Source organism: Colletotrichum abscissum (genome assembly GCF_030869225.1).
Source record: "Colletotrichum abscissum strain IMI 504890 chromosome Unknown Scaffold_11.1, whole genome shotgun sequence".
In the NCBI taxonomy this organism is placed as follows: Eukaryota; Fungi; Ascomycota; class Sordariomycetes; order Glomerellales; family Glomerellaceae; genus Colletotrichum; species Colletotrichum abscissum.
The window spans coordinates 538,200-562,654 of record NW_026849999.1 but is presented as its reverse complement, the minus strand read 5'-3'; the positions used below and the strand labels follow the sequence as shown (position 1 = coordinate 562,654).

Here is a 24,455-nt window from a genome sequence, read left to right as displayed (position 1 = left end):
TCGGATCTTCCTACGTAGACTTCCGACTGAGACGATGGGACGGGGATGAGACGGCAGCCAAGGGAAGAATGGCACACGCATGAACAGCTTTCCGCAAACTCGTGGTACATAGGTAGTGTGCCTTCTGCCTCAGTCGTACCTAAGGTACCTACTGTCAGCACCTAGGACTTTCAACTGTCCAGTCCGGTCGTTTTCTGATAGGGCTAGCCAATAGTCACTGCCCTGTGCTGATGGGGACACTTGCCCCCCGAAATTCTACTTCTCGGGTTGTCGCTGGCAAGCACGGCAAAGTGCCCAATGCCCAGCTCGTGTCGGCTACGTCCGGCCGACGCTGTGGAGTATGGCTACGTAATATTGTTGCAAGGTCCTAAATATGCTCATCGCCATCAGCCGTGATCTGAATGAATGCCATGAGCATCAACATCAAGGGACTTCGCAGATAAGTAAATCCAGGAAATAAGACGCGAGTACACACATGGTCGTAGAGCGTTTTCTTCTTCTTCTTCTTCTTCTTCTTCTTCTTCTTCTTCTTATTTTCTTCTTGCCTTGGGCCCACATCAGGTAGATATTTGATCGCAGCAGGGGTGATTGCCAAGATGCGAGGAAGGATGGTGAAAATTGCCCGGGAAGGGAGAGAAAGAGAGCCACGAGAGCAAGGCCAAAAGGATAGTGCTCCCGATGGACCCACTCCTTCCCGAGCATCACCGGCCGGTGCATCCAACCTCCGTCCTGATCCCCCCGTTCTGCCCCGTTCTGTCCTCCGTGAGTGTATTATGTAACTCTGCCTTAGGTAATGCTATGGTACCTACCTTAGTAGAGAAGGCTCCCTGCGCACAAGCTTGGACCCGTTTTCGATGCCACCCGCCCGGCAGGCGCCCACGCGCCTGCACCTTAGATACCTACGCCGCGGCCCAAACGCGTCCAGACCAGACAAGATCGAGGAAGGTAGGCTGTAGCACTGACGTTCGGCGTCCATCCACGCCAGAAAGTAGAGTAATTTGATTGCATCCACTCGACTTCATCCCGTGTCTTTTGCCTCGCCTTGCCATTATTTTACTTTCTAGTACTGAACAACGCCCCCAGCATTCTACTTCCGTTTTGACTCACTCGAATTCCCACCTCGGGTTTTTTTTTCCCCCTCCTCGATCAGCTTTCGTCTTGGTCCATACCATCAGCCGCTCGTCACCACCTCACGATCCCTTCCATACAGTTGACCCGCAGACACTTCGATTGATCGACGGCCAACCTCCTACCCCAATTCGAACATACCTCTTCGAGACCTTGATTTCATCGGCGCTTCACTGCGCGACTATATCGTATCAATGACGCGACAGTCTTGAAGTATACCCAAGACGTCACCAGCAAGCACGCAGCATCATCAGGCCCCACGATTTCTGGCCGCATCGATTCCTCCTTCGACCGCCTTGGCGCATCAACGCAGAACGCAAGCAGAACCATGGTATCATCTCGCAAAAGGACACTGCAGGAGGCTGAGAATGGCTTAAAAGAAGAAGACTCTCTGCTCCTTCGCTTACGGAATCAATGGCAATTCGCAAATTTGTGCCAGTGGATCTATCTCTTTGGCAAGGTGGTCAAGATTGATGATAACCTAGATACAGAGGTATGCGATTCTTTGCCTTAACTCAATATTGCGTGGGCGCTACCACTTACTGACTGCTCGCTTCTAGGACATCGAGACCGATTGCCTGAAGCCGAATGCCCCTGTTCTCCAGGATATCGGTCTCGCCTTACTGAAGTTCGTTTCGTCGCATCGTGGCCTCACGTACGTTATTGAGCCTTGTTGATGTCGCTTGTCGCATGTTGGGACTTCCCATGCTAACATGTCGTAGACACGAGCTCTTTGACGAGTACACGCGAAGGCAATACTTGGCAAGGACACCTGAGAAGAACCCTTTTGGCACAGAAGAAATCGCAGCCAAGTTCACAGACTTCGATGTCTTGACCAAGGTAAATGCATGGTTACTCTCTAAGTCGGTGCAACGTGTCTAACCTAGACGCAGGTACGAATTCTTCAACAAATGACACAATGGGTCATGGCTCGCCCCGAGCGCGTCAGGGAGAAGATGGAAGAACAAAAGGACATTGATCAGACTAGCTGGGTGAGTACTCAGGAGTTCATCTGCTATGCTTTGGTATTCTAACAGGCCTGTACAGCGGATTGAGCCCATCGGCTGGGACAAAGACGATCGGACGTATTTTGTTCTTGATGACAATAGAGTCTATCGAATGACTGAACCGCCAAACCCACCTACTCCCAAGAAGAAGGCCAAAGCTGCGAAATACGGATCCCGTTCAAATAAAAGACGGCGCCTCTCTGCACCAAACGGTACAGATCATGCGGACCAGTCTGTAAATGAACCGACCGATGCTTCCGGGGACACGACCGAGGACACTGGCCTCGGCAGCATGAAATGGGAATGCCTCGCTGTCAGCTTGGAAGATGTACAGGAGATCATTGCGTCTTTCCACAAAACTAAGGACGACAACGAGAAGGTCTTGCGAGACCAGTTGCAAGAGCATTTACTTCCTATCCTAGAGAAGCAGGAGGAGTCGAGGAAGCGCAAGGAGCAGCAGCGAGAGAGAGAACTGTTGAGTCTGGCTAAGATGGCAAATGCGAAGCGTTCTAGCCGCATCGCGAATAAGGCAGAGCAGCAGAAGCAAGAAGAGAAGGCTCAGGAAGAGGCCAAGGTCATTCAAGTCCAACGGGCCGCAGCAAAGAAACAAGAGCAACAACAGCTCAAGATCGAAAAAGAGCGGGACCTCAGACTGATATCCCGAGAGAAACGGCTGAAGGAACGGGAGGCTCGTCGCTTACAACATGAACGCGAACTTTCTCAGCTTTCAGAAGACAACCGCAATGGCTCGGGTCGTATCTCGGAGCGACGGCTGCAAGCCGAGATAGAGAAGAACATGCGAGCACTGGAGGAGCTAGAAGACGAGGAGGAAGACTGGATCTTCGATTGCATCTGCGGTGTCTACGGCCAGGTTGACGACGGCACACATAGCGTGGCGTGCGAGAAGTGCAACGTCTGGCAGCACAGCAAATGCCTTGGCATTAGCGAGACCGAAGCTGAGAAGCCTGAGTTTCATTTCGTCTGCCAACCATGCAAGCGGCGTGAGCAAGAGGCTGCGGCAAAACCAAAGACGACTATCAAGCTCAAGGTAAACCGCCCAGCTGACGTGGCGTCCTCGCCTGCGAAGCAGCCGTCAAAGGAGAGCGACCGCCAGGTGAGTCCGACAGGCCATGACGGGTCGGTTCCATCGAGGGGGGAACCGGTGCTCGGGCAAGACATTGGGGCACTATCAGAGTCTGCGATCACTAGCCGCCGCTCTGGATCACCGACCCAACCTCTAGGGATAAATGGAGCCAAGGAGACCAGCCCGGAACCAAAAACACCCAAGGCTGAGAACGATGATGCTGATGATGGGCGAGCCCATCGTGACGCTACTGCTGAGAAGTCCTTGGCGAACGGCCACGACCATGTGCCTGCAAGCCCACCGCGGGCGAGAACCACACCAGCACCGCGGGACGTCTCATCGCCTAGACATGGAAACTCCAGTCTGCTTGCCACGCCCATCATCAGCCGCGAGCATGGCATCCCGGGCTCGGCACACTCATCATTCACACTGCCCGCTCCTGAGGGTGGACTTTCTCCGACCAAGCATTCTCCCCCGGCGCCCCGTCCGCAGCCCCCAAGCATCAAAACGCCTGCCCTCCCTGCCGTCCTACCGCCTGTGGCGACGCTTTCGCCGTCCCCACGTCATCAGATTCTGACGCCCCCTATCAAGCCTGCGGAGCCAGTCCGACGGCCACAGCCTCCAGGTGCAAGTCCAAATGCGCTTTGAGACGAGACAGAGAGTCCGAGGCGTGCGTAAGACAGCTGAGTCGATGAATACGCGGGGTCACTCCTGTATAAGAAGTATGGGAGCCATGTCATGGGCTCTGCCTGGTGGTTGAATTGTTATGACCCTTCCACAGAGTGGACATGACTTGGCTGTTTGGATGTGTATGGATAGTACTTGTATGACGAACGACTGCATAGGATACCTCAGGTAGTAACGAGTAAAAGTTTCCTCAACACGAGCTCATGTGAAGGTGATCTAGGTCATTGCTAGAGACAAAATGGCGGGGAATACTGCTATCCCTGCGAATGAGATCGAGCCTCAGGTTTGGGGATATTAACCGGGTTCGTTTCTTTAGGGATATGCGAATGGCAACAAGTATCCTGTACAAGAGACTGATCGTGTCCCAGGTCAGATGAAGCTGCACGAGCAGCAGTACACGCTAGCTATTCTTGAGATGCGTTTGAATGTAGTTCGATACGGCCCTAGATATGCCGCTGCATGTCTCAGAGGTGAACCGCTCTTTCTGGGAGAGAGCACAACCAGCTGCACCGGAGCCAGCTACGATGACTTCCTCTCAAGGCCGTATCTGGATGGTCTGGAAGACAACAGGTTGATGACTCAAAGTCAGAAATCACATCTAGTCTCACGATCAACGAACCAATGGTCTAAGCTTTTAGACAGGCTTGGGCAATGGTTTGAGCGGCAACCTATGTATCGGTTCGCTCATGTCTTGCATGGGGAGGACGGGGAAGACGGGCCTACGAGGACAGACATAACCAGGGTGATTTTCGGCTGTATTTGCCTGGCCTGACATGGCACAAATCCTTGACATCTCTTTCCCGTTGGTCTCGAGGGATGTCTCGGGCTGTTGAGATTACAGACGATCGTAGACGTGTGGTGGTCTATCATCACCACGGTCCACTGGCGTGTTTTCCCCCACGCTTACGTTACGGGACCACGGGGGGTCGCGCCCTGCCGTCGCTGTGTGCCATCACCGGGGATGGCACGTTGCCATCCTTGGGTTGGAGAGCAACGGCGTCCTTGATTTAATGGTGACTTTAAGGGAGGCAGTTGAGAGTGGACTTGCACCTCGGCACAACCTCGCCGCATGGCTTCCGGCCGCACGACCTGAACAGAATTATATGAGCAAGCAAATGAGCGAAGAGCATGGGAGGAGGGCAAAGGACAGTCTCCAGAGAAAACTGCACGTCTGCCATGAGGCATGCGTGCCCATGCTACCATGCATGCACATGCGGAAAAGCGGAGAGGCGAATGGAGACGGCCGCGGGCTACATTAGAGCCGGAAGACATATATGATCAGCCACCCTACCTCGCAGCAGTGCCAAGATGAGCCCGAGTCGTGTTGGACCTGAGGTAAACGCCGATACGGATACCATCTAGTGGAAATGGCGGAGGCGGCATGTGAGTCCAGGGCCCAGGCATCATCTCTCACTCAAATTTGTGAATTTCTGATTCTCAACTCCTATGTAGTCCTCCTGCGGATACTGACGAAGAGTTAAGGACCGGCCGGGGGGGCCGTTACAGCAGCCTAGTGATGCATGGCTCCTGCAAGAACAGGTGCCTTGCATGAATGGAAAACGAGTTGAAAGCGCAGATGCATGTGGCGGTATCCGTAGCCTTTGGACGTCTGGAGATGAGGTGCCAGTGGGTGTAAAGAGCAGGGGCCTACGGGAGTCGGGGATTTGGTGTGTAGGAACGTGGTGTTCGTGGGTAGTGTGGTAGTTTGTATGTAGATTTGGCCTGGAGGGGGCCAGAGGCTGGAATCATCGGATGCCATTGGATGCGCTCCGTTGGGATCGACATGGGGCCTGAGGATGCAGCATCCAACCATCCATCCATCCATCCCACCGTGCCACCGTCGGTGCCGTTCCTGTGTGCCTGCAGCGCGGCCGGCCAGTGCCTGCGTATGTGGAGAAGAGAGCGAAAAAGAGGCGAGATGGGGCCGCCGTCAAGAGTCAGGACGAGACACTAAGACGCAGACTAGGGGATTTTCTGAGCCAGCTCTTGGGCCAGATCTGGAGCCAAGAGGCACGGACGAAGACATGGCGCAAAGTAGCTTGCAGGCGTAAGCCGCAAGCGCAGAATGACGGGCAAGTGGTTCGGATGACAGACGACCGGGCAGAGTCTCTTGCGGCGTCCGGAAGCATGGCGGTATGGAAGATGGAGAAGCTGAACTGGAGTCTAGAGACCAGAGAAGACCGACTAGGTCAGAGGCTGACTGAGAGAGCGCGGTAGCTCTCCCGCACTCTGCAGAGGGCGGCATCCTTCGGAATACAACGGGCTAGCCGAATATATGAACCTTATGGGCCGGAAACTCTCATCTCTCCGGTTAGGCCAACACTAAGTAGGTACCTCAGGTATGCCTCACCTCAGTCTTGGCCCAGGATCAGAAGGTCCTGATGGTTTTTTATGATGCTTGGCTGGCCGAGAACGACTAAGAGCGGAGAACATCGTAGCAGAATTGGGGAGAATCTAAACGATAGTTGCTGAGTGGATGATGTGCTATGCAAGATGAAGGATTGAGCAGATGTATAATGATTGAAAATGAAGTTCAGATGCCGATTTTTGCTGCGCGCGTTGAGTATCATGGGTGTGTCGGGCAGGCCCTGGTCACTGTGGGGATGATTTGCGAGTGTTTCCTATTGATGTGGGTTTGAATGGGAAACAACGAGAAACAAATTTGCTTTGCAATTGGAGGAGGTGTACACGGTGCTTGAGCACCCAGTAACGACTGACCAAGGCCAGGCTTCCGACGTCGGCTGGGGGAAAGGGTACTACGTATGTTCGAATATTGTCGGTTGGCTCTTGGAAAGGAGGGCAAGGTATCCATCCGTAAGGTAAGGTAGTCTTCATTTACCAGCTGGACGGTCGTGGCCATCTGCTGGTCTGGCCCGAAATGGCGAGGCCGGGTTCTGATGCAAGGGCACGGTTGACGATGCAGATACCGGGGCTGCATGTTTGTGATGAAGCGAACGAACAGAGTGAGGATGTCAGACGAGTGAGAATAGCGAAAAGAACGTTGGCCATGGCTTGAGATATGACCTACAGTATTACCTTGGTGGAAAAAGAGAGAAACCTAAGTATTTGAGTTCCGTATCTCATGCTTCGGTTGAAGGACGGAGAATCCAAGGCGCCGCCCAAGATGAAAATACTTTAAGGTACCTTACCTTCTGCTGTAAGAGACAAAAAAAAAGACGGAAGGAGGGGACGAGAAGCAACAGATTTCTGAAGTAGGCACGTACCTAATAAGGTCAGGTACCTAAGGTAGGTAGGCATGTCAGTACTTGCCCAAGACGAGACGGGAAAGAGAGAGACGGACATGCACCGATCCCCACGCACCATGGCAGGAAGGAAGGACCGACGTAGAAGAGTCAAAGAATGAGCGAGGTGGAATGCGCGCCACGCTCTGTTTCTGGACAAGACCAATGAGAAGTGACGCCACCAACACTTCCGGCAGCAGAAGGAGCAAACAAACATTCCAATTCCCTGCCGACCCTGCCTGCCTGTGCGGCCTGCCTGCCTCGCCTTCCCTGCCAAAACCGTCTTGCGTGAGGTGCTGCGTTGGTTAGGTCCTTGGTGAAGGACGGGGAGGGCAGTGCGTCCCACGCTCCCACTCCCACTCCCACTCCCACTCCCACTCCCACCATTCCCAACTTTATCCTCTGGGCTCGTTGCTTTTTCTTCCTCCGGGCCAGGGCTCCACGTTGCCGATCATTTTGCTCTTGATGCTACGCAAGGTACTTACAAGATCTAGCCGCTCTTCAACCTGATTATCCGGCTGGTTCTAGCTGAACAAACCTCAGATATTTACATCGCATCTTCCATCCCCGGTCACCAGCGGTTTTGTATCATCATCGACTCCTTTTGTCAATCTTTGCCTCACACGATATTATATCGACTGTGGCATGGCCTTCCTTGCTTCGGCCTCTCTCCCGATACTATTTTAAAAATCCTGCACCGTGTTTCCCTCCCTGCTTTCCTTCATAAGTGTTAAAAAAAAAAAAAAAAAAAAAAAAAAAGGCATGTTCAGCCGCGGAGGGAGAGACGAACACGTGCACAGACATCCGGGGAGGCGTGGCTAAGCTAAGGGGAGGGGTGAGTGGAGGGGGAAGCTCTGTCAGAGTAAACACTGTCAGAAGCTCAATCATGTATGAATGGGCACGATAAAATAGCAGGATGGGTGGAAGACAAGGGTGCAGGACAGGGCGAGGAGAAGCGAACAGGCCATCAGTCAAGTTGGAACTTGAGTGAGTTCCCTCGTAAATGGCTTTGCCAGAAGATGGATCTTGGTCTTGAACTGACCGGCTATCAGCGTGAACCGGTGGGGGAAAACGGGATGAAATGACGAAGGCTGAGGGGAGAGAGCGAGACCTGAACCCCTGTTCAGATGGGAGCCATGCCGTCAGTTCAAGAGGGAAGCGATGCGTCTCGTCACTTTTGAACGTCCGCGCCGGTAGCAACATCAGACGAGGCAGATGCAGCACCACCCGTGCAATTGTGGCAGAAAGACATCTTCAGACTTCATATGGGAGGAAGCTGTCTCCCCACCTTAGCGATGCCCGCCCTGTCTTTATATCCCCTGTTGCTTGTTGGTGAGCAATGTCGTGCCGCACCGCGCTCCTCACATCGTCTCTGCCGCTATTTCATGTTGGTGTATTTGCGTCGTTTACCGCCCCCGTCAACATTGACCAGTTTCGTGTACATGTCCAGGACCCAGACATTGCAGGAACAAGGCATGGCATGGCATAACATGGCAATGGTTCCGTGCCGCGTTGGCCACTTGGGACCGCCTGACACGAGTAATCATAATGGCAGCCGACGATATGGCCGAGCTCGCGATATGGACACACAACCTAACACCAGGATACCGGACACCAGCGTCCCCCGGCCTTAGCAGGGGCGGGGATATTTCTCGCTCGCTTTAACCGAAGACGGCCAAACAGACACAGCAGCACCAACAGATGAGTTGCCATTTGGTGGTGAGGGCTTGGTAAGGCTGGTACGGCCGCCCGGCGCCGCTTTCAACCCCATGTCCGAATGCGGCAATCAGCTAGATGCTCTTTCGGACACAGAGAAGCCAGCGACGGCATAGAAGGGAGGCTAAAGCAAAAGAAGCAGAGTCCCAACTTGCCCAGATGCACATGCGTAACATGTAGACATAAAACCATCCAGCCCGGCCGAACGCTTTTCTTTCACTCCCCATCTCGCCCCTCCCCTCTTGCAAAGGGTTGAATGAATGAATCCTCTCATCGGTTCTCCCTTCTGACAAAGACCGACTTCCCTTGGCCTTTTCTATATGCCTCTGGGGTTCTTTGAGCACGACCAGGATCTCTTATTCGCTTGAAATTCAGATTCAGATTCGGATTCCGATTCAGATTGAGACCCTCAGACATCCATCTGGCACGCTCTCTCCCCCCCCTCTCTCTCTAACACACATACACACCCACATCATCCACACATACAGCCATCTCAGCTCAGCTCAGCTCACCCTTGCCTTCTATTCCCATTTCAACTCCCCACCTACCCCTCTGCAACACCGCCGCACTCCCGAAGGACCAAGAAAGAAAGTGAAAGAAACCCTGCTGGCAAGGAGACGCGGGGCGGCAACCCATCACCATCTTCACCCAACGTTGCTATCTTGGGACTGGACGAGCGGGGATCAGAAGAATAGCCAATGTGCACCGGAGACGAGCAGAGAAAGAGAAGAGAAGCACCGAGGAACAACGAGAAGCGAACAACCGCCTGAACAACAACAAGAACACTCAAAGCCGATAAGAGAAAGCCCGAAGATACCACCCGAGAGCATCAGCACCCTACCGCCTCTCTCCCACTTGCTCTCGCCCCCACCTACCATCAAAGAGAAAGAAGACAGGCTATTCATGGAGTTTCTCATGCTTGGCCTCTCGTCATATTACCAACCCTCATAAGCCTGACCCTGACCAGGCCTGACCAGGCCTTCATCAGTTGGACATTGTGGTTGCTTCCCATATCCCAGGAGAACGGTTCCAGATCACCACCAATCCCTGCTTCTCGGCTGCTTGCAACCTCGTTCACCCGCCCTCCATCTTGGCCATCCCTGGTCCCTGCAACACCGCACCGCAACTCACTGCATACTTGCAGCTAGCTGCAGCTGCGTCTGCAATAGGCATACGGATCAGAGACACATACACAGGCAGAGACTCCAGGTACTTCCTGGACAGCCAACGGCACAAGGGCCTCTCAGGAACGAGCTGCCCGTAGTATCTCTGCCTCTCTCTATAGCCCTCCCTCCACTCTCTGGTCACCGGGGACTACTACTTCTCCCCCGTCCGATCCATCCTACCTAGCTCACCCTCTCCTTCTTTCTCATGCATACACCACCCCCTGCCTAACACCACCATCGGCTCCTCGACATCTACTGAATGTAGATAATCTGTGGGTGCAGCTGCCTCTTTCAAGCCATCTGCTCCACCGCTGCCATACCTGTCTTCTTCCCTCTCGCCTTTACTCACCTGGGAGCCTGCGTCTGCTGCCATACACATCCGTCACCTGACCCAGGCATTGCCTTGTGTTACCATCGGAGTTCAACACTTGCCTGTCGTCCAACGACTACTTTACCCATACACAAGTGCCGAGACAGCCGCAAGTGAAGACAAGAGCAAAACCACCAGAATTAGGAAAAGAAGCAGAACCCCCCCGAGGATCTGCGACACTTGAGATTCAGGCAACGTCGAGAGAAATCACTTGGTCTGCTTCATCGTCTCTCAGTCCACCGTCTTCGCCCTCTCCTTGCTACTTGTTGACCCAACACTGGTTAGCAGTCGACGACAGATAATTCCAACAGCTTTCCTCATCGATTTTAGCTCTGTGGGATGGAACAAAACGGTCCCCCATCTCCTGCTCCCTCGAACGATGATATCTACCCGAACGGACTGCATCACTTGATACGCCCGGAAGGAGCCACATCCTACCCGCGAGAGCACTTACACCCGAGTGATATGGGAGGCATGCAAACTCCTTCTCGATACGGTACGCCTGGTCCACGACAAGAAATGCAATACGATCACCACTCCCCATACTCACATCGCCCACATGATGGTCAGATGGTAAGCAGTCCCGTCCCGAGCTCAGCTCCACGTGTGTCAATATAGCATGTACTAAACAAGCCTCGACAGTCGTATGGTCATGGATATGACACAAGCGTCAGCTCCATATATGGCCCTATGTCCGGGGAGTTGAGCCACCAGGTAAGCTACTTCGTTGTTCAACTTGGCAATACAGACACTCACATGCTTCCTTACAGCCGTACAGCACCCCTGACACGTCGCCACCCACGCCGTCGAGGCCACCAGATGGGCTGACCACACGTAGCGGTCTCAGCATCCAGAAGGGGCCAACTACCATCAAGCCCCTTGCAGTGAGAGCATCACGTGTTGAAAAGTCAACGCCCAAGAAGAAGAAGGAGCGGGCAAAGTCTGCCAAAAAGGTTGATGTCGTTAAGAGCCCACTAAGCGAATTGGCAAAGGAGCAACCGCACATCCCAGTAGCGGACATTGGGGCCTATGTTCAGCGATCTTCAGAAATACGGATGAAGGAGGTCGAAGAGAGCAAGACCCCAGGCCGAATCAAGCGACCGATGAACGCCTTCATGTTGTACCGCAAGGCGTATCAGAACCTCGCCAAAAGCCTCTGTACGCAAAATAACCATCAACTTGTATCTCAGGTCTGCGGTGCCGGCTGGCCTTTGGAGCCGGAACACATTCGGGACCAATTTAATGAGTGGGCGAAGGAAGAGCGCGCGAACCACCAGCTTGCTCACCCGGGCTACAAGTTCACGCCTTCGAAACCAAGACCCAAAGCGAGAGAAGAAGAGGACTCAGACCAAGGCGACATGGATGACATGGAATGGAATGGCAGCCGCGCAAGCTCAAGGAGCAGGCAAGTGAGGAAACCCGGACATGGCAGGAACGAAGCACCAGCGTCCATCTTCCACAACTACCCGCCACTGCAGACAAGTCCCATGGGTCTGGGCGTGCAGACACAGTCCATGTACCATTACAGCAACCCTGGAAAACCTCTCCCAGCACCATATAGTCAGAACGGCCTTGGCGGCGGCCAGTACTACCAGCAGAGCGTCCAACAGCGTCAGGACGCCACCGGCTTTGTTGAAGACGTGCTCATCAGGAAGACGCCATCACCAGCGATGGGCTACGCAGCACCATCGATGGACCACCGGTACGACGGCATCGACCACTACGGCCCAATGTCGCATCCTGACGGCATCGATCCGATAATTGATCCGGGTCTAATGGGCCATGGAGGTCATCCGTACGGCGACATGTATGGCAATCACATGCTACCGCGATGGACGAATCCGCTCAACTTTGGCGACGGAAGGCAGGAACTGATGGATGGTATGGGATATGATGAAAGTCTTCTGACAGACCCTCAAATTCAGATCCTGAGAGGACCAGAGAGTAGTTGGAGAGTGGAGGAGCTTGACAGCAGCCACTTCACCAACAGTTGGATAGAACCAGAATGAGCAGAAGGAGCTTTGCTTCGGAATCGACTCGCTCCTGTTGTTTGAACATTGTCCGAGAAAAGGAAGGGCGTCAGGAGTATTGGGTATCTTAGAACGTAGGCGGGAATCTCATTTCTGTTTGGTTTTGTTGAGACTGGAGATGAACCATGTTATTGAGGGCGATCCTTGGGCAAACGAGCGAGCATGAAGTAAGAAAAGGGGAGAAGACGAGGAGAGAGGCCCGGGACTTGTTCCATCGAGGGCGCACACACCGTAGCTGAAGGCTTTCCAAACACAAGTACCTACTTATTGCTCCAGCTTGCAGTGCCATCCCGATAGACCTGCGGTCTCCAGAGCTGAAATGGTTACTGATCAGTAGAGATGGCGTTCGTTCTTCGCTGTGAAACCCGACGCCACGTCCCTCGGGCCCGCTTCTAGGGATGGCTGGCAGCTTGAGGGCGAAGTGGAGGTCGGAAATCCCTTATGAGCACGAGGTTTTATGATATGGCAATAAGACCCAGCCGTAGATATGTTTCCCCAGGTAGTAATGCACGAGTGACAATCCGGAGGGGACTTCGGCGGTACGCGTGGGGTCGGCCGTATGTAACTAAGCCAGGTATGGCCTTGTGTTAGTACGTTATCAGGAGCTTCGTTTGTGCACTATCTTCTCCGCAAAGTAACACTCAACCACTTTAACGAGGCTACAGCAACGTACGTGCCAAAGCTCCCGGCGCCATCGACTTCAACATTGAAACCATCCTAGCTAGTAGCCTGGTCTATCCTGCACGTCGCCCTTCGCCTACTCCACATACTGAGCTCTTGAGCTTGCTAAGGTACGCCTGGGACAATCTCAAATCTTCTCCGGCACCAAATCAGTCGACAAAAACAAGTGTTCATATTGAAGCAGCTGATCGGTATTACACCAACAGGCTCGCGTCAATTACGCTCTTACATCATGACGTGGATCTCGCGCTCGATCACGGCCATTGGCCTCCTTCTCCTCGGCCATGCGTGAGTCTCTCTCTCCCACGTTCCGTTCTCCAGCTAGCCTCGCTCGCATTTATCTTGACACCTGCTTTGTTGAACAGCTGCTACTCTGCGCAAGAGCACTCTGCGCTGCAATCCTTCCGAGCAGCTTCGCCTTTAGCAACATCTGCCTCAGCCACCACGTCGCTACCGGCGGACATTACAATCGAAGCGGCCGTGGCGACCCTCATCGTCGTCCTGGGTATGGTCTTGGGCGCACCCAATCTTCGGCCGATCGAATGGCGCGTGTGGGCAGGCAAAATTGAACGAGAGGGCGAGATGGGATTCCTGACGGGCAGCGGGGAGGTGGAGAAGGACTACGTTGGCAACCCGTTTCAAATTCTGGAGAGCCGGCCCGGCTTCGCCGACGTTCGGAAACAAAAGAGAGACTTTACGAACTGGGTCAAGGCTGGGGGAAAGGCCGGGACCACGGCCAAGTCGGGTTGAGTTCTGGAATGGCGAATGAACATAGTCAAGCCAACAACATGCCTGCAACGTATTTTCAATGTGGGCACGCCCATGTCAGAGTGCTCATCGTAATGGCCTCGGAAGACAGCTCCCTACGATGAATTTGACCCTTCATCATGCAATAGGCAAGGTATTTAGATCCAGTGCTTCTTTCACCACTGTTACAGGAATTTGAGAAAAGGATAATCCAACAGGGGACGAACGGCAGAGAAGACTGTTCCACTTCCCAGGCACATTGACATCGTAGAAGTGCTCGAGGTCGCGTCGGAAGGCAACCTGGCTTCATCAAAGTTAATTACCTACCCTAAATACCCGCTCATACGTAGCCCCGACGGTTGCGCATGCAGGAAACCATCGAGAAGATCAGCAAAGGCTGGCACTCCTTTCGCGGTCCCGCCGTGCTTGCTTTGGGGCACCCAAATGGTGTCAGAGCTAGGTAATCAACGTGCACCAGGAGCGCCTTCTACACAAGATTAGGCAAGTACCCTGGGCACCTTGCCTTACCAACCTTCCCATTGTCTCCGAGGCAAGCACGACTGAATTGGGATAAGTTCAGGTCCCTGACATTTAGAGCCGAGAATTATCTGAACTTGCCGCGAGCGAAATCGTGCCACAGTTACCTGGACATGCTCGTGTTAGTCCTGCCTCCTACCACTACCTAAGTTCTGCCATTCTGGGCTTCTCTTCGTCTCCTTTTCGGATTGTTCACACAATAAATCACGCCTGGATTGCCAAGCGGTTCTTTCCCCCAAGGACATATATTACTCATTGTTCCCTCTCGCCGTGTCTAGTTCTAAACGCCTCGTCATTCCGTCCCATTTACTCGCACGCCCAACAATGCCGGGACGAGGCAGCGCCATGTCCAGTCCTTGGCGTGGTCGACCTCGCAGGAGTATCCTCCACGGAGGTTCCAGAGACCGGTCGAGAGGTGGCTCGCAGAGGGGCTCGTGGGGAGGCCAACGAGGTGAATCATGGACTGGCTCGGATGTCAGCTCAAGAGGGAGCTCATATACACCTCGTCGTTCGAGGGGATCTTCCACTCATGCATATCGAGGATCGCGCGGTAGTTCCAGTGTCGTTGGTCCGCACCACACCTCGCCCATTTTCTCGAGCCCTCGTCGTACCCGTGTACCATCACTTGAGGAGATTTCGCCATCTGCAGGACAATACATTGAAGATTCCGGATATCAAGATCACCTCGTAGACTCCGCGAATCGACTGACACTGCCGTCCAACAACTATTTCTTGCCCTCGATTGCTGCTGAAGTCGAATTCGGCAACCGTCAAATGCCCCTACCACTGTCAAGCAGCGAGTACGAGGCATCGTTACTCCTTGGCAGAGAAGGAATGGCTCAAGTCGAGCGGAGGAACGAGGTTCTTATGGCCATTTCCGTTCAAGTGAAAGGTGTCCTTGGTTGTGCCTATTATGATACAGACGAAAACAGCTTATTTCTTCTGCAGGATATGTCCTGCACTGCGCCGTTGCAGTTTGTCGAAATGCTCATGCTGCACATTCAACCAACGACCGTCTTGCTACCCCTGAAAGTACCGGATGCGATTCTTCACTTCTTTGAGCAATATCAAAGTAATGTGGACCGAGGTCAGTCATTCCTTGAGATAGGGGCTGTGATTTTGGGCGCTCATGAATCATTCTCATAGGATCTGAAAGGGATAACTACATTCTCCGACTTCTAGGTTCAACTGAATTCAGCCACGCGGCTGCTATGGAGAGGTTAACGAATCTACCGATCGCCGCCTCGGAACATGCTCTGGTGACGAATACAGGATTCGGCCTCTCCAGTCGCAGCTTGCAGGGTCCCGGAGAGGAATGCCAAGATGTCAAAACGATGCGTCTCGGGTCTTTTGTAGATCTGGAGAGCGTTGCATCAGTAAGCTATGATGAAGAAAATGCCATATTTGTCGAATGCAATTCTAACACATATAGATTGGCTGTGCCGGTGCCGTGCTGTGCGAGACTATACGACTTCAGAATGCTCAACGGGCAGCAGAAAATATAGAGAGAGCTTTCGGAGTGTCGCTGCGGATGTTTGCTTTGGCGGACTTCATGTTTGTAAACGCCGACACGCTCTCCTCCCTCCAAGTATTCCAATCCGAATTACATCCGAGTAACCTGATCTCCGGCACGGGAAAAGCAGTCTCCGGTTCGAAAGAAAGCCTATCTCTATTCGGCATCTTTCACCCGTTCGCTGGCACCCCTCAAGGCAAGGCACGGCTCAAACAACTCTTCTTACGCCCACTAGTCAACATCGACATGATCCGCGAGAGGCAAGCAACCATTGCGGTATTCCTGCAACCGGGGAACGAAGAGGCCTTTTCGAGCATATCTCAAGGACTACGAAAGGTCACAGATATCAAGAAAACTCTGGCTCAGTTGCAAAGAGGCGCAGCAGAATCTCCGGCTGGCTGGGCTTCAATCGAGCGTGGTGTTTAGTGGACACTTACTCGATTTTCGCTCCATGTGCTACGTCTCAGAGACGCCATACTTCAGCTGCGAAACTCCAATGGCCTTGTCATCATACAAAAGGTCAGCCATGGTAGCAACTTGTCTGACGAAGCGAGAGCTGACTCTATCAACCAGATGGTGCAGGTCGTCGCAGTGGACAAGTTGACGGCAATTATAGATTTGGTAGGAAAGGTTGTCGATTTCGAGGAAACTAAGGCAAACTCACGCATCGCTGTGAAATTACACGTAAACACTGAACTCGATGAATTGAAGCAGACTTACCAAGGGCTAGAATCCCTGTTAAACGAGGTCAGCACAACATTGTCGTTGGAGCTCCCGACGTGGGCTCGCAAATTCGTCACAGGCTGTGTGTTTTGGCCGCAATTGGGCTTCCTCACTGTTGTCCCTTTACTCGAGGGCACTCAGGCAGGCTACGAAGGTCAAGGACTGTCCGGTGACCATTGGGAGCAAAGATTCACGGCGAACGACAATGTATACTTCAAGAACAACCTCATGATGGACTTAGATGACCACTTCGGGGACACTTACAGCAGGATTGTTGGTTCGTGGCGAAGTCCTACTGACAAAATGATTACCTTGCTAAGATTTCTCTAGATCTCGAGGTTGATATCCTGCACGGTCTAGCCTGTAAGATCCTCGAACATGAGGCTACCCTCAGTCGCGTGTCCGATGTTTGCGGCGAACTTGACTGCCTTGTAGCCCTTGCTAGCGGAGCACTCAAATATGGCTGGATATGTCCCACTATGACAGAAGACAACATTGTGTCAATCTACGGAGGACGTCACCCCCTTCAGGAACTGGTGGTGCCTGCATTCATCCCCAATGATTGTATTCTTATCGGAGGCTCTGCCGATGAAGCAAAAACACCAACATCGATGCCAGACAACAATAACATTGGCATCAGCACTCTCATTATCACAGGGCCAAATCATTCGGGGAAAAGTGTATATGTCAAGCAGGTTGCCCTCATTGTTTACCTCGCCCATATTGGCAGCTTCGTGCCCGCTACCGGCGCGACGATTGGCCTCACGGACCAAATTCTAACACGTATCTCGACGCGGGAAAGCGTCTCGCAAGCGGAGAGTACATTTGGTACCGATTTGAGGCAGGTGGCCTTCCTGTTGAATCGTGCTACCCGTCGAACACTCGTGGCAATCGACGAATTTGGCAAAGGGACGGCAGCTGATGATGGAGCTGGTTTGATGACTGCCCTCATTGACCACTTCAGCACGCTCGGTTTACAGTCCCCCAAAGTTCTGATCACAACGCATTATCATGAGATATTCGAAGGAGGTTATCTTCAAGAGCGACCAAGGCTATCGCTCGCGCACATGGAAGTCCGTCTTGATATCGACGCGAACCAGATGGAGGACCAAGTGATTTTTCTTTACAGTCTAGTTCCCGGAAGGAGCACGTCAAGTTTCGGGAGCAGATGTGCAGCGTTGAATGGGATTGATACTGCAGTGGTCGAGCGAGCTGAGGCTATTGTACTGCTCCTCGCCCGAAATGAAGACCTTGGGGTGGTGTGTGCTAGATTAGATGCTACAGATGAGGCTCGACTTGAGGAGGCGGAGAACGTTGCCCGTCAGTTTCTTCGAATCTCCTTGGATGGCCCTGGAAATCCTCAGTCTAGAGGGCGAGGTACTTTGTCTACTCTGGGCATTTTGGAGAGTCTTCTCGTGCCGGCAATGGTTGAGTGAAGTATCTGCGAGAAGTTGAGCTTTATGAGCATGGGGGAAAGTACGAGAGGTCCTGGCGCGTTGCCGGATGACGACTGGCTTAGATGATGCGTGAAAGGGGAAGATTGCTGTTAAGTCTTAGATCCGGTAAAAAAAAATGAGACAATTGTTTGCTAAGTGGGTGATTCGAGTAGCTGATATCAAGACGGCATTTGAAAAAGGACCCCGGTATAGACGTTAGACCCAAGGTAACAAGAGACCGCAGACCCAATTGTCTTGCACTCGCACAACAGTTTCATCCGTGACCTCCCAGAAGACTCCATATGACTGATGTGATGCTATCGCTTAACGATTGAAGTCCAAGGTGTCTGCTGTCACACGTTGGCAATGTTACTCGTGATCAGTACTACCACATTGAGAAACATGAACGCGAATAGAGGCAGCCGCACGTCTCCAGTTATCATGTCACACACATGATATCTTTGATAAACCATGTCTTTTCTCAAGCTGAATCGCTTCAACAAACGTTGGGCGCCTCCGATACCCCTGCTGCATAAATACGGGCTGAGTGTTGTTGTAACCTCAAATAGGCGCCGACGCATGTGCATATAGCCGCCGCGAACCAACATTGGCGGATCCTCTGCAGCGAATCAAGTGAGACAGTGTGAGCGAGTGGTTCGCCCTCCCACTCTCTGTTGCATGGGGTCACCGGCCAGCAAGGACATAAGATGTAGGGCTGAGGTATTCGTGCAGCTCTCTGCTGGCCAAGGCTGTCAGCTCAAGGCATCATCGCAGGCTTTAGCATCAAAAACAGTCTTTTCAGTCTCACATGCTCTGACTGATGGCTATCCGCCAAAAAGTTCAATGGTCGTAGATCATGGCGATACCATTCGCCGCCGCCGCCGCTGCTGCTGTCACGTTGGACGACAAGTTCCAGAATCTAGATGATGAAGCCGTGTACACTCGCGTCAAGGCCGAGGCTGCCAACGACAAGGCTCTCAACTTTGTCGTCGAGTTCAACCTCCACGAGGCCTTCATCGCCTTCAATCTGACCTCTGATGATTTCGACCAGCTCGCCACCCGAAAGCGCAAAGACGACATGGTGCGATGGATCAATATCTGGTCACCGAGCATGCAGAAACCAGCCGTGGAACGCATCGGCGCCCAGTACGGGTTCTCCAAGAGACTTCTCGCCATCATGACGGCTCCGGCCTTGTCATTCATCAAGCAGCAGGCCAACGCGACGCAGGTGTCACCGCAAGGTAGCGATGTTGAGAAGGGGTCGTTGTCTGACGGCCTCGGACTTCCACCACCAGGACAGACGCAGGCGCAAGTGTTGGAGGAGCTTCAGATCTACCAACTCGTGAAGGAGACGGTCAATTACACCTCCATTGACCAGGGGAATGACTGTGAGTTCTCGGACACCCCGATTCCAGAAGTACTGCCAGAAGATAGCTGATTATCGACCAGTCCTCTGCATCGGTGCTAACTGGTTGCACACCCGGCCACATTCTAAAGCCACCGAACATAGTCCAAGTCTGTTACCGCCCAGACACTGGTCATGGCTTGCCCTCAGCTCCGACTGTAAGTTTGCGACATGATCGTACGAATCGTCGTGCCGTGCTCATCACCGACATAGCCGTCGTGGTATCTTTCCACGAGACGCCATCGTCAGAATACCCCGAAGACGAAGAATGGTCCATGGCAGAACTCGTCAATACGAGATCCAACACCACCAGCGTTTTGTGCCAACTATCCAAGCACGGCGTAGAAGATTTCGAACGAAGGCTTCTCTCGCTGAAGCCGGTCAGGCAGGCGATGCCTCGCCAAGGACTCGGCAGCAACACTGCCTGCGAGGGCTCGAGTAATCTTTTCTATTATCTTTTCGAGGATTATTCATCGGCCCTGCCAGTTTTAAGAACTTCCAAGCAAGAGCTGGGTCGACTGGTAAGTCACGGGGACCGAGTCTTGACGACCATGACTTGTAATCGAAGATGGATACCTGCTGATACCAAGTTGCGTTGCAGAGCGATCAAATCTTGAAGCCGGTAGGTCACTGATGCCGTACCGGGAGCAGAGAACTGACTTTCAAGCAAGAGTCGAAGAACCAAGATTAAGACAGGGGAGATTATTGAATCACTACATACTCTGAGAAAGGAGCTCAGCCAACTCCAACACTTGTTTGAGGGTTATAAAAGCCTCATCAAGCGTATCTGTTGGTCGCCTCGGTCCCTAGATGCCTGTCACGAGGGTCAATGCGGACGCCTAGAGTTATCTGGAAATATGTTCGGCGAGGTAAATATATCGTCGTCAGCAAGAAGTCGCTTCGAGCGCCTTGGAGACAGACTGCAACTGTTGATGCTCAACACAATCCAAGAGTATCTAGACGAGCAAAACGCACTCTCGAACACGGTAGGTTTCCGGGAAACATGCTCGAGCCGAGTGTATTGAATGTTTGCTGACGATGCTGCTAAACAGTATTTCAACCTCACGGCCCAAAGGGACTCGCAGGCGACTGCACGCCTGAGCAGGAGCGCTACCGTACTAGCCAAGCTGAGCGTCTTCTTTCTCCCCATAACATTCATGACCAGCTATTTCTCTGTAGAGATACCCGATCTGGTGGAACACTACACCCCCAAGATGTACTGGGTCTGTTTTGCCGTGATTGCCGGAATCTCCTTCATTAGTCTTTTCTTTTTCAGTCGCATGATTGAGATCCTCAGCGATGTGCTCGAGGCTTGGGCCCACACCGCGGTGCGAAGCACCCGGCGTTTTGTTGGACTACGTGTACAAGATGATAGAGACGAACATTAATCAAGATGTCGGGGCGCCGCATTCAATAGTCAAGTGATGTACTGCAAAGAATCGGGGTATTCCCTGTCCATCTCATCTAAGCGGATAATGAGCAAGAAAACAAACAACGCAACACAATCGGAACTCCACGAGTCGTTTCTCTACGTGAACAACTTTGTTCCCACGTTGATCCAACTGCTTGCACTGATAATCCTCTGATTTGCCCTTCATCGCATGGCACCGAACACGGCGATCCCTAAGCCCGCCGCGAGTTTGGCCACGCATGCCGCTGTCGGACGTGCTGCGGCGTTGATGACGACGCCATTCACCGTGGTTGATTGAGCACACTGGTCATTGTTCAAGCCGTAGCATGCTTGGGAGCTAAGACTGGAACATATAGGTGTTGCCGATGTTCCAACGTCCGGCCGGGTTGCGGCGACGGTGGTTCCACCCCCGCCAGGAACAATCACAGTAACGCCGAAGCCCGCATTGCCGTCTAATTGAGTGACGCAACTTTGGTAATTTCGGGAACATTGGCTGAGGGCCGATGAACACTCGCCGCGATCGAGCGATGTCGCTATGTATGGGAATGGAAAGTAGGCATTGGGGACGTATGAAACTGCCGTAGCAGTCGGTACTGTCGTCGGAGCCGTGCCGGTACAAACAGCTCTAAAATGTGCGACTCCAAATTAGCCGGGCTTTGTCTCGTAACGAAGTAATGCCGGAGGTTCAGTCATACCCAGAGGGACAGCAAGCTGGCCGGTTATTATCGTCCAGTTCGCACACTTGTCCCGTGGCGCAACATATTCCATCAAATGTCGCGCCTAGTGAATCCGAACATTTGGATGTGCCAGCCGGGCAATCTTGACGTCTAAATAATTGCAACGGCGCACCGCCTAGCACGTAGGCGGCGGTGGGAACCATAGCCTTGGTGTCAGTTGAAGTCGGAGTTGGGCTCAGGGCGAAAACCATTTCTGTGGTCCCCAGTATTGCCAGTCGCGTTGTCCATCGTGATAACCTCATAATTTCGTGGATTATAATGGGCCAGGCCCGGATCGTAGTTGACGTAGCCTTCCTGTTTCCTCGCCCTAGCCGTGCGGAAGTGGAGGAGTGTCTGTTGCTGCCTTTTGTGATAGATAAGCCGGGTGTCTCCTCGATCCAGGAGTGAATAGTCAGTTATCCGTCCCGGATGGCATCGGGCAGTTGTCTCACAAGCTGGCTACGAATTCGGTGTGGTTGTGGGAAGTGTGGAGGATAGATGGACCGGAGAGCTAATACAGTAGTACTTGTATGTCGCTCTTAAGCTGCTCCAACAGGAGGATTACACGAGTGTCAAAGCCTGCCCGCTGTCAATCTGCTGGGTACCAGCCACAGCCAAGGCTTTCGCCCAATTTCTCGTCCCTGCACTCGAACTACTGTGAGGAAGTAAGGTGAGCTGTCCAACCCCGCCCTCGTTGGTTTGGTGAGGTGGGTTGCATGCATGCAAATTCCCTCGGACTACCCAGGCCAAAAGGACCGCCAGGGTGGGTGAGGTGGCTGGGTATCTGAGCTTCGCAGGGTGAGGGGGTAGGAAGACGCCAATGAGGGTTGCAATCGCATGATGTCATTGGGCGAAGGACAGTTGGCAGAGCAACCCCGGCCTCAGTCCCTCGGGCCCTGGTCTTGATGCACAGAGCAAGCTTTGCACGCAGCACAACACCCTCGTCGCGATTAACGGCCTCGAACATGGGCCAGAATCTGTCTGAGCCGTTGAAGTGCCTGCATCTCGCCGGGGCCTGTCGTAGCTTCTGTCCCATCTCCGCGCGCCCCTTCAATTTCTTGGTGCGCTTGTCGGGCGAGGGACCCGAGGTCACCCCAAACTTCGTCCGTGTAGCTCGTAAGCACATCGTTCCAGCTTTCCATCCACATGGCTCTGGCTTGTTGCACATCTGCGACGCCAAAATGCTGCAATAATTCGCTGGGATCGTCTCCATTCAGAAAATGGGGCTGGAAGTCGAGGAGGGAGGTCCAGTTGGAGGCAGTTCTTCCATGGGCATCGTCGAAAAGGGCTCTTTTTAGCGACAATTCTTCTTCTGGGGATATATACGTCTGCAGGTCGTCATCATTCACGTCAAACCCATCCAACTCGAGAGAGTTTAGTAGATCAACAACGCCTAGGCCGTCGTTGGCCTCTTGTATCTGGAAATCGGACTTGATGCCTGATGAGAGAGGTATGTGTTGAGTGTGTTCGCTGACAAGGACGATCCCAGAGTTGCTTTCCTGAACCTCGGCTGATCTCTGAGGCTGAGAGGGGTCATCGAGAACCGCTTGAGCTTGAGCATCCATGAAGTCTTCATACTGCTGTCCACCAGCGGTGGATAGACCTGTTGCCGAACCAAAGCCCGTGGCGGTGCCGGGGTTCGCGCTGCTTGGACTGCGATACGTAGCAGTATCTCGGTGGCTTCCGGAGCCCTGGGCAGAGTAGGAGGAAGTTCCGGGTGAAACTTTCGCTCCCGTCGTTCCGTTACGGATGGTTTCGGTGGCAGAGGAAGCTGTCAGAGCGCTGCGAGAAAGGCTGGCCGCAGATGCCGTAAGGCGGGATGCAAATGAGGAGTTGGGCGGTGTATTTCGGTCACCTTGCTGATGTAGAGCTGTGCCATCATCAGGCGCCGTTTGGACATCGGAGGGAGGGACGGTGGAAGCTTCTTTGCCCTTGCCCTTGTCTGAAGGACTGGAGACGGCATCGCGACTATTTTGCTCGACCATGCTGATAGGAGTGAAGAAGAGGTGTGTAGTGGGCGCTTGGGGGTTCAGAATGGCAACTTGGGCTCAGCGAGACAAGAGGTTGGTGACATGATATTGCAAGTGCGAGATGAGGGGGATCTAAATGTCTGGTATGTATTCGTGTGTTACACAGAGACCGAGGTTCATGCCTGCCGTGGGCTTCTTGTGTCGTTGATGTGCCGGCCATGGGCCGTAGCTAAGGTAGGTAGGTACCTTGAGCTTGTAGAACGGATAAGGTAAGGTAACCTAGGTAAGGTAGGTACGAAGTACCGTGATTAGGTGTATTCTTTGCGTTCCAGGTGATAAACGGTACCTAGGGTACCTACCAACAGTAAGGTAATGGGCACCAAGTGTGCGAATTGACCCGGAAGCAGTTGACGTCTCTTCGGCAATCTCCATTCGGCCGGGCTCTTTGGCTGCACATGTGAGCCCCGTTTACGAGTTGCGTACGGAGTACTGTACCCCAACGCAGCTGGCAGCTTCAAGCTTCTACTAGGTAGATATTCACCATTCCACTTACGTAGTCGTGGGACGCAAGTGGGGGAAGCACGGGGCGGGGAATCAGAATCACAGTCAAGAGGGGCGTCTTGAACCCCTCAATACCTCGTCAGGGCAAGGCAACATGGCCGAGTGGTCCAAGGCGATAGACTTGAATTATTTGTTGTTCTACATCTATTATCTTCGGATGCGCAGGTTCGAACCCTGCTGTTGTCGACTTTTTGATTCACGATCTACTGAATCATTTCTGTGCCTCTCTCTGTGTCATTTGAGGGATTTGCCCGTGAATGTTGAGTGATACTTACGCTTTTGTCAAGATTATTTATGTAAGCTACTCTACCTAGCTATCGTTCCG

General features: G+C 53.0%; 8 protein-coding genes across 8 annotated transcripts; 6 read left to right on the top strand and 2 right to left on the bottom strand.

Annotated features, from left to right (window-relative positions):
• Window positions 1–854: 854 nt before the first annotated feature.
• Window positions 855–3,867, top strand: CABS01_05515 (PHD-finger domain-containing protein; the record flags this gene model as incomplete). Its single annotated transcript, XM_060538884.1, has 6 exons — window positions 855–945; window positions 1,335–1,621; window positions 1,689–1,783; window positions 1,851–1,968; window positions 2,022–2,120; window positions 2,176–3,867. The coding sequence occupies 6 exons, from the start codon at window positions 855–857 to the stop codon at window positions 3,865–3,867; spliced, it is 2,382 nt and encodes a 793-aa protein (XP_060405146.1).
• A 613-nt stretch (window positions 3,868–4,480) lies between these two features.
• CABS01_05514 (uncharacterized protein) lies at window positions 4,481–4,678 on the top strand (the record flags this gene model as incomplete). Its single annotated transcript, XM_060538883.1, has 1 exon — window positions 4,481–4,678. One exon carries the CDS (start codon window positions 4,481–4,483, stop codon window positions 4,676–4,678), a length of 198 nt encoding a protein of 65 aa, XP_060405145.1.
• A 6,061-nt stretch (window positions 4,679–10,739) lies between these two features.
• On the top strand, window positions 10,740–12,409 carry CABS01_05513 (HMG box protein; the record flags this gene model as incomplete). Its single annotated transcript, XM_060538882.1, has 3 exons — window positions 10,740–10,973; window positions 11,043–11,114; window positions 11,171–12,409. The coding sequence occupies 3 exons, from the start codon at window positions 10,740–10,742 to the stop codon at window positions 12,407–12,409; spliced, it is 1,545 nt and encodes a 514-aa protein (XP_060405144.1).
• A 934-nt stretch (window positions 12,410–13,343) lies between these two features.
• On the top strand, window positions 13,344–13,861 carry CABS01_05512 (transmembrane protein 32; the record flags this gene model as incomplete). Its single annotated transcript, XM_060538881.1, has 2 exons — window positions 13,344–13,399; window positions 13,477–13,861. 2 exons carry the CDS (start codon window positions 13,344–13,346, stop codon window positions 13,859–13,861), a joined length of 441 nt encoding a protein of 146 aa, XP_060405143.1.
• An 858-nt stretch (window positions 13,862–14,719) lies between these two features.
• Window positions 14,720–18,067, top strand: CABS01_05511 (MutS domain V; the record flags this gene model as incomplete). Its single annotated transcript, XM_060538880.1, has 5 exons — window positions 14,720–15,482; window positions 15,578–15,771; window positions 15,828–16,326; window positions 16,378–16,908; window positions 16,962–18,067. 5 exons carry the CDS (start codon window positions 14,720–14,722, stop codon window positions 18,065–18,067), a joined length of 3,093 nt encoding a protein of 1,030 aa, XP_060405142.1.
• An 856-nt stretch (window positions 18,068–18,923) lies between these two features.
• On the top strand, window positions 18,924–20,860 carry CABS01_05510 (ADP-ribosylation factor; the record flags this gene model as incomplete). Its single annotated transcript, XM_060538879.1, has 6 exons — window positions 18,924–19,455; window positions 19,517–19,630; window positions 19,686–19,993; window positions 20,074–20,094; window positions 20,144–20,458; window positions 20,525–20,860. The coding sequence occupies 6 exons, from the start codon at window positions 18,924–18,926 to the stop codon at window positions 20,858–20,860; spliced, it is 1,626 nt and encodes a 541-aa protein (XP_060405141.1).
• A 206-nt stretch (window positions 20,861–21,066) lies between these two features.
• CABS01_05509 (uncharacterized protein) lies at window positions 21,067–21,862 on the bottom strand (the record flags this gene model as incomplete). The annotated part of the gene is made up of 2 exons (XM_060538878.1): window positions 21,067–21,508; window positions 21,579–21,862. The coding sequence occupies 2 exons, from the start codon at window positions 21,860–21,862 to the stop codon at window positions 21,067–21,069; spliced, it is 726 nt and encodes a 241-aa protein (XP_060405140.1).
• A 687-nt stretch (window positions 21,863–22,549) lies between these two features.
• CABS01_05508 (uncharacterized protein) lies at window positions 22,550–23,584 on the bottom strand (the record flags this gene model as incomplete). Its single annotated transcript, XM_060538877.1, has 1 exon — window positions 22,550–23,584. One exon carries the CDS (start codon window positions 23,582–23,584, stop codon window positions 22,550–22,552), a length of 1,035 nt encoding a protein of 344 aa, XP_060405139.1.
• Between the last annotated feature and the right edge of the window lie 871 nt (window positions 23,585–24,455).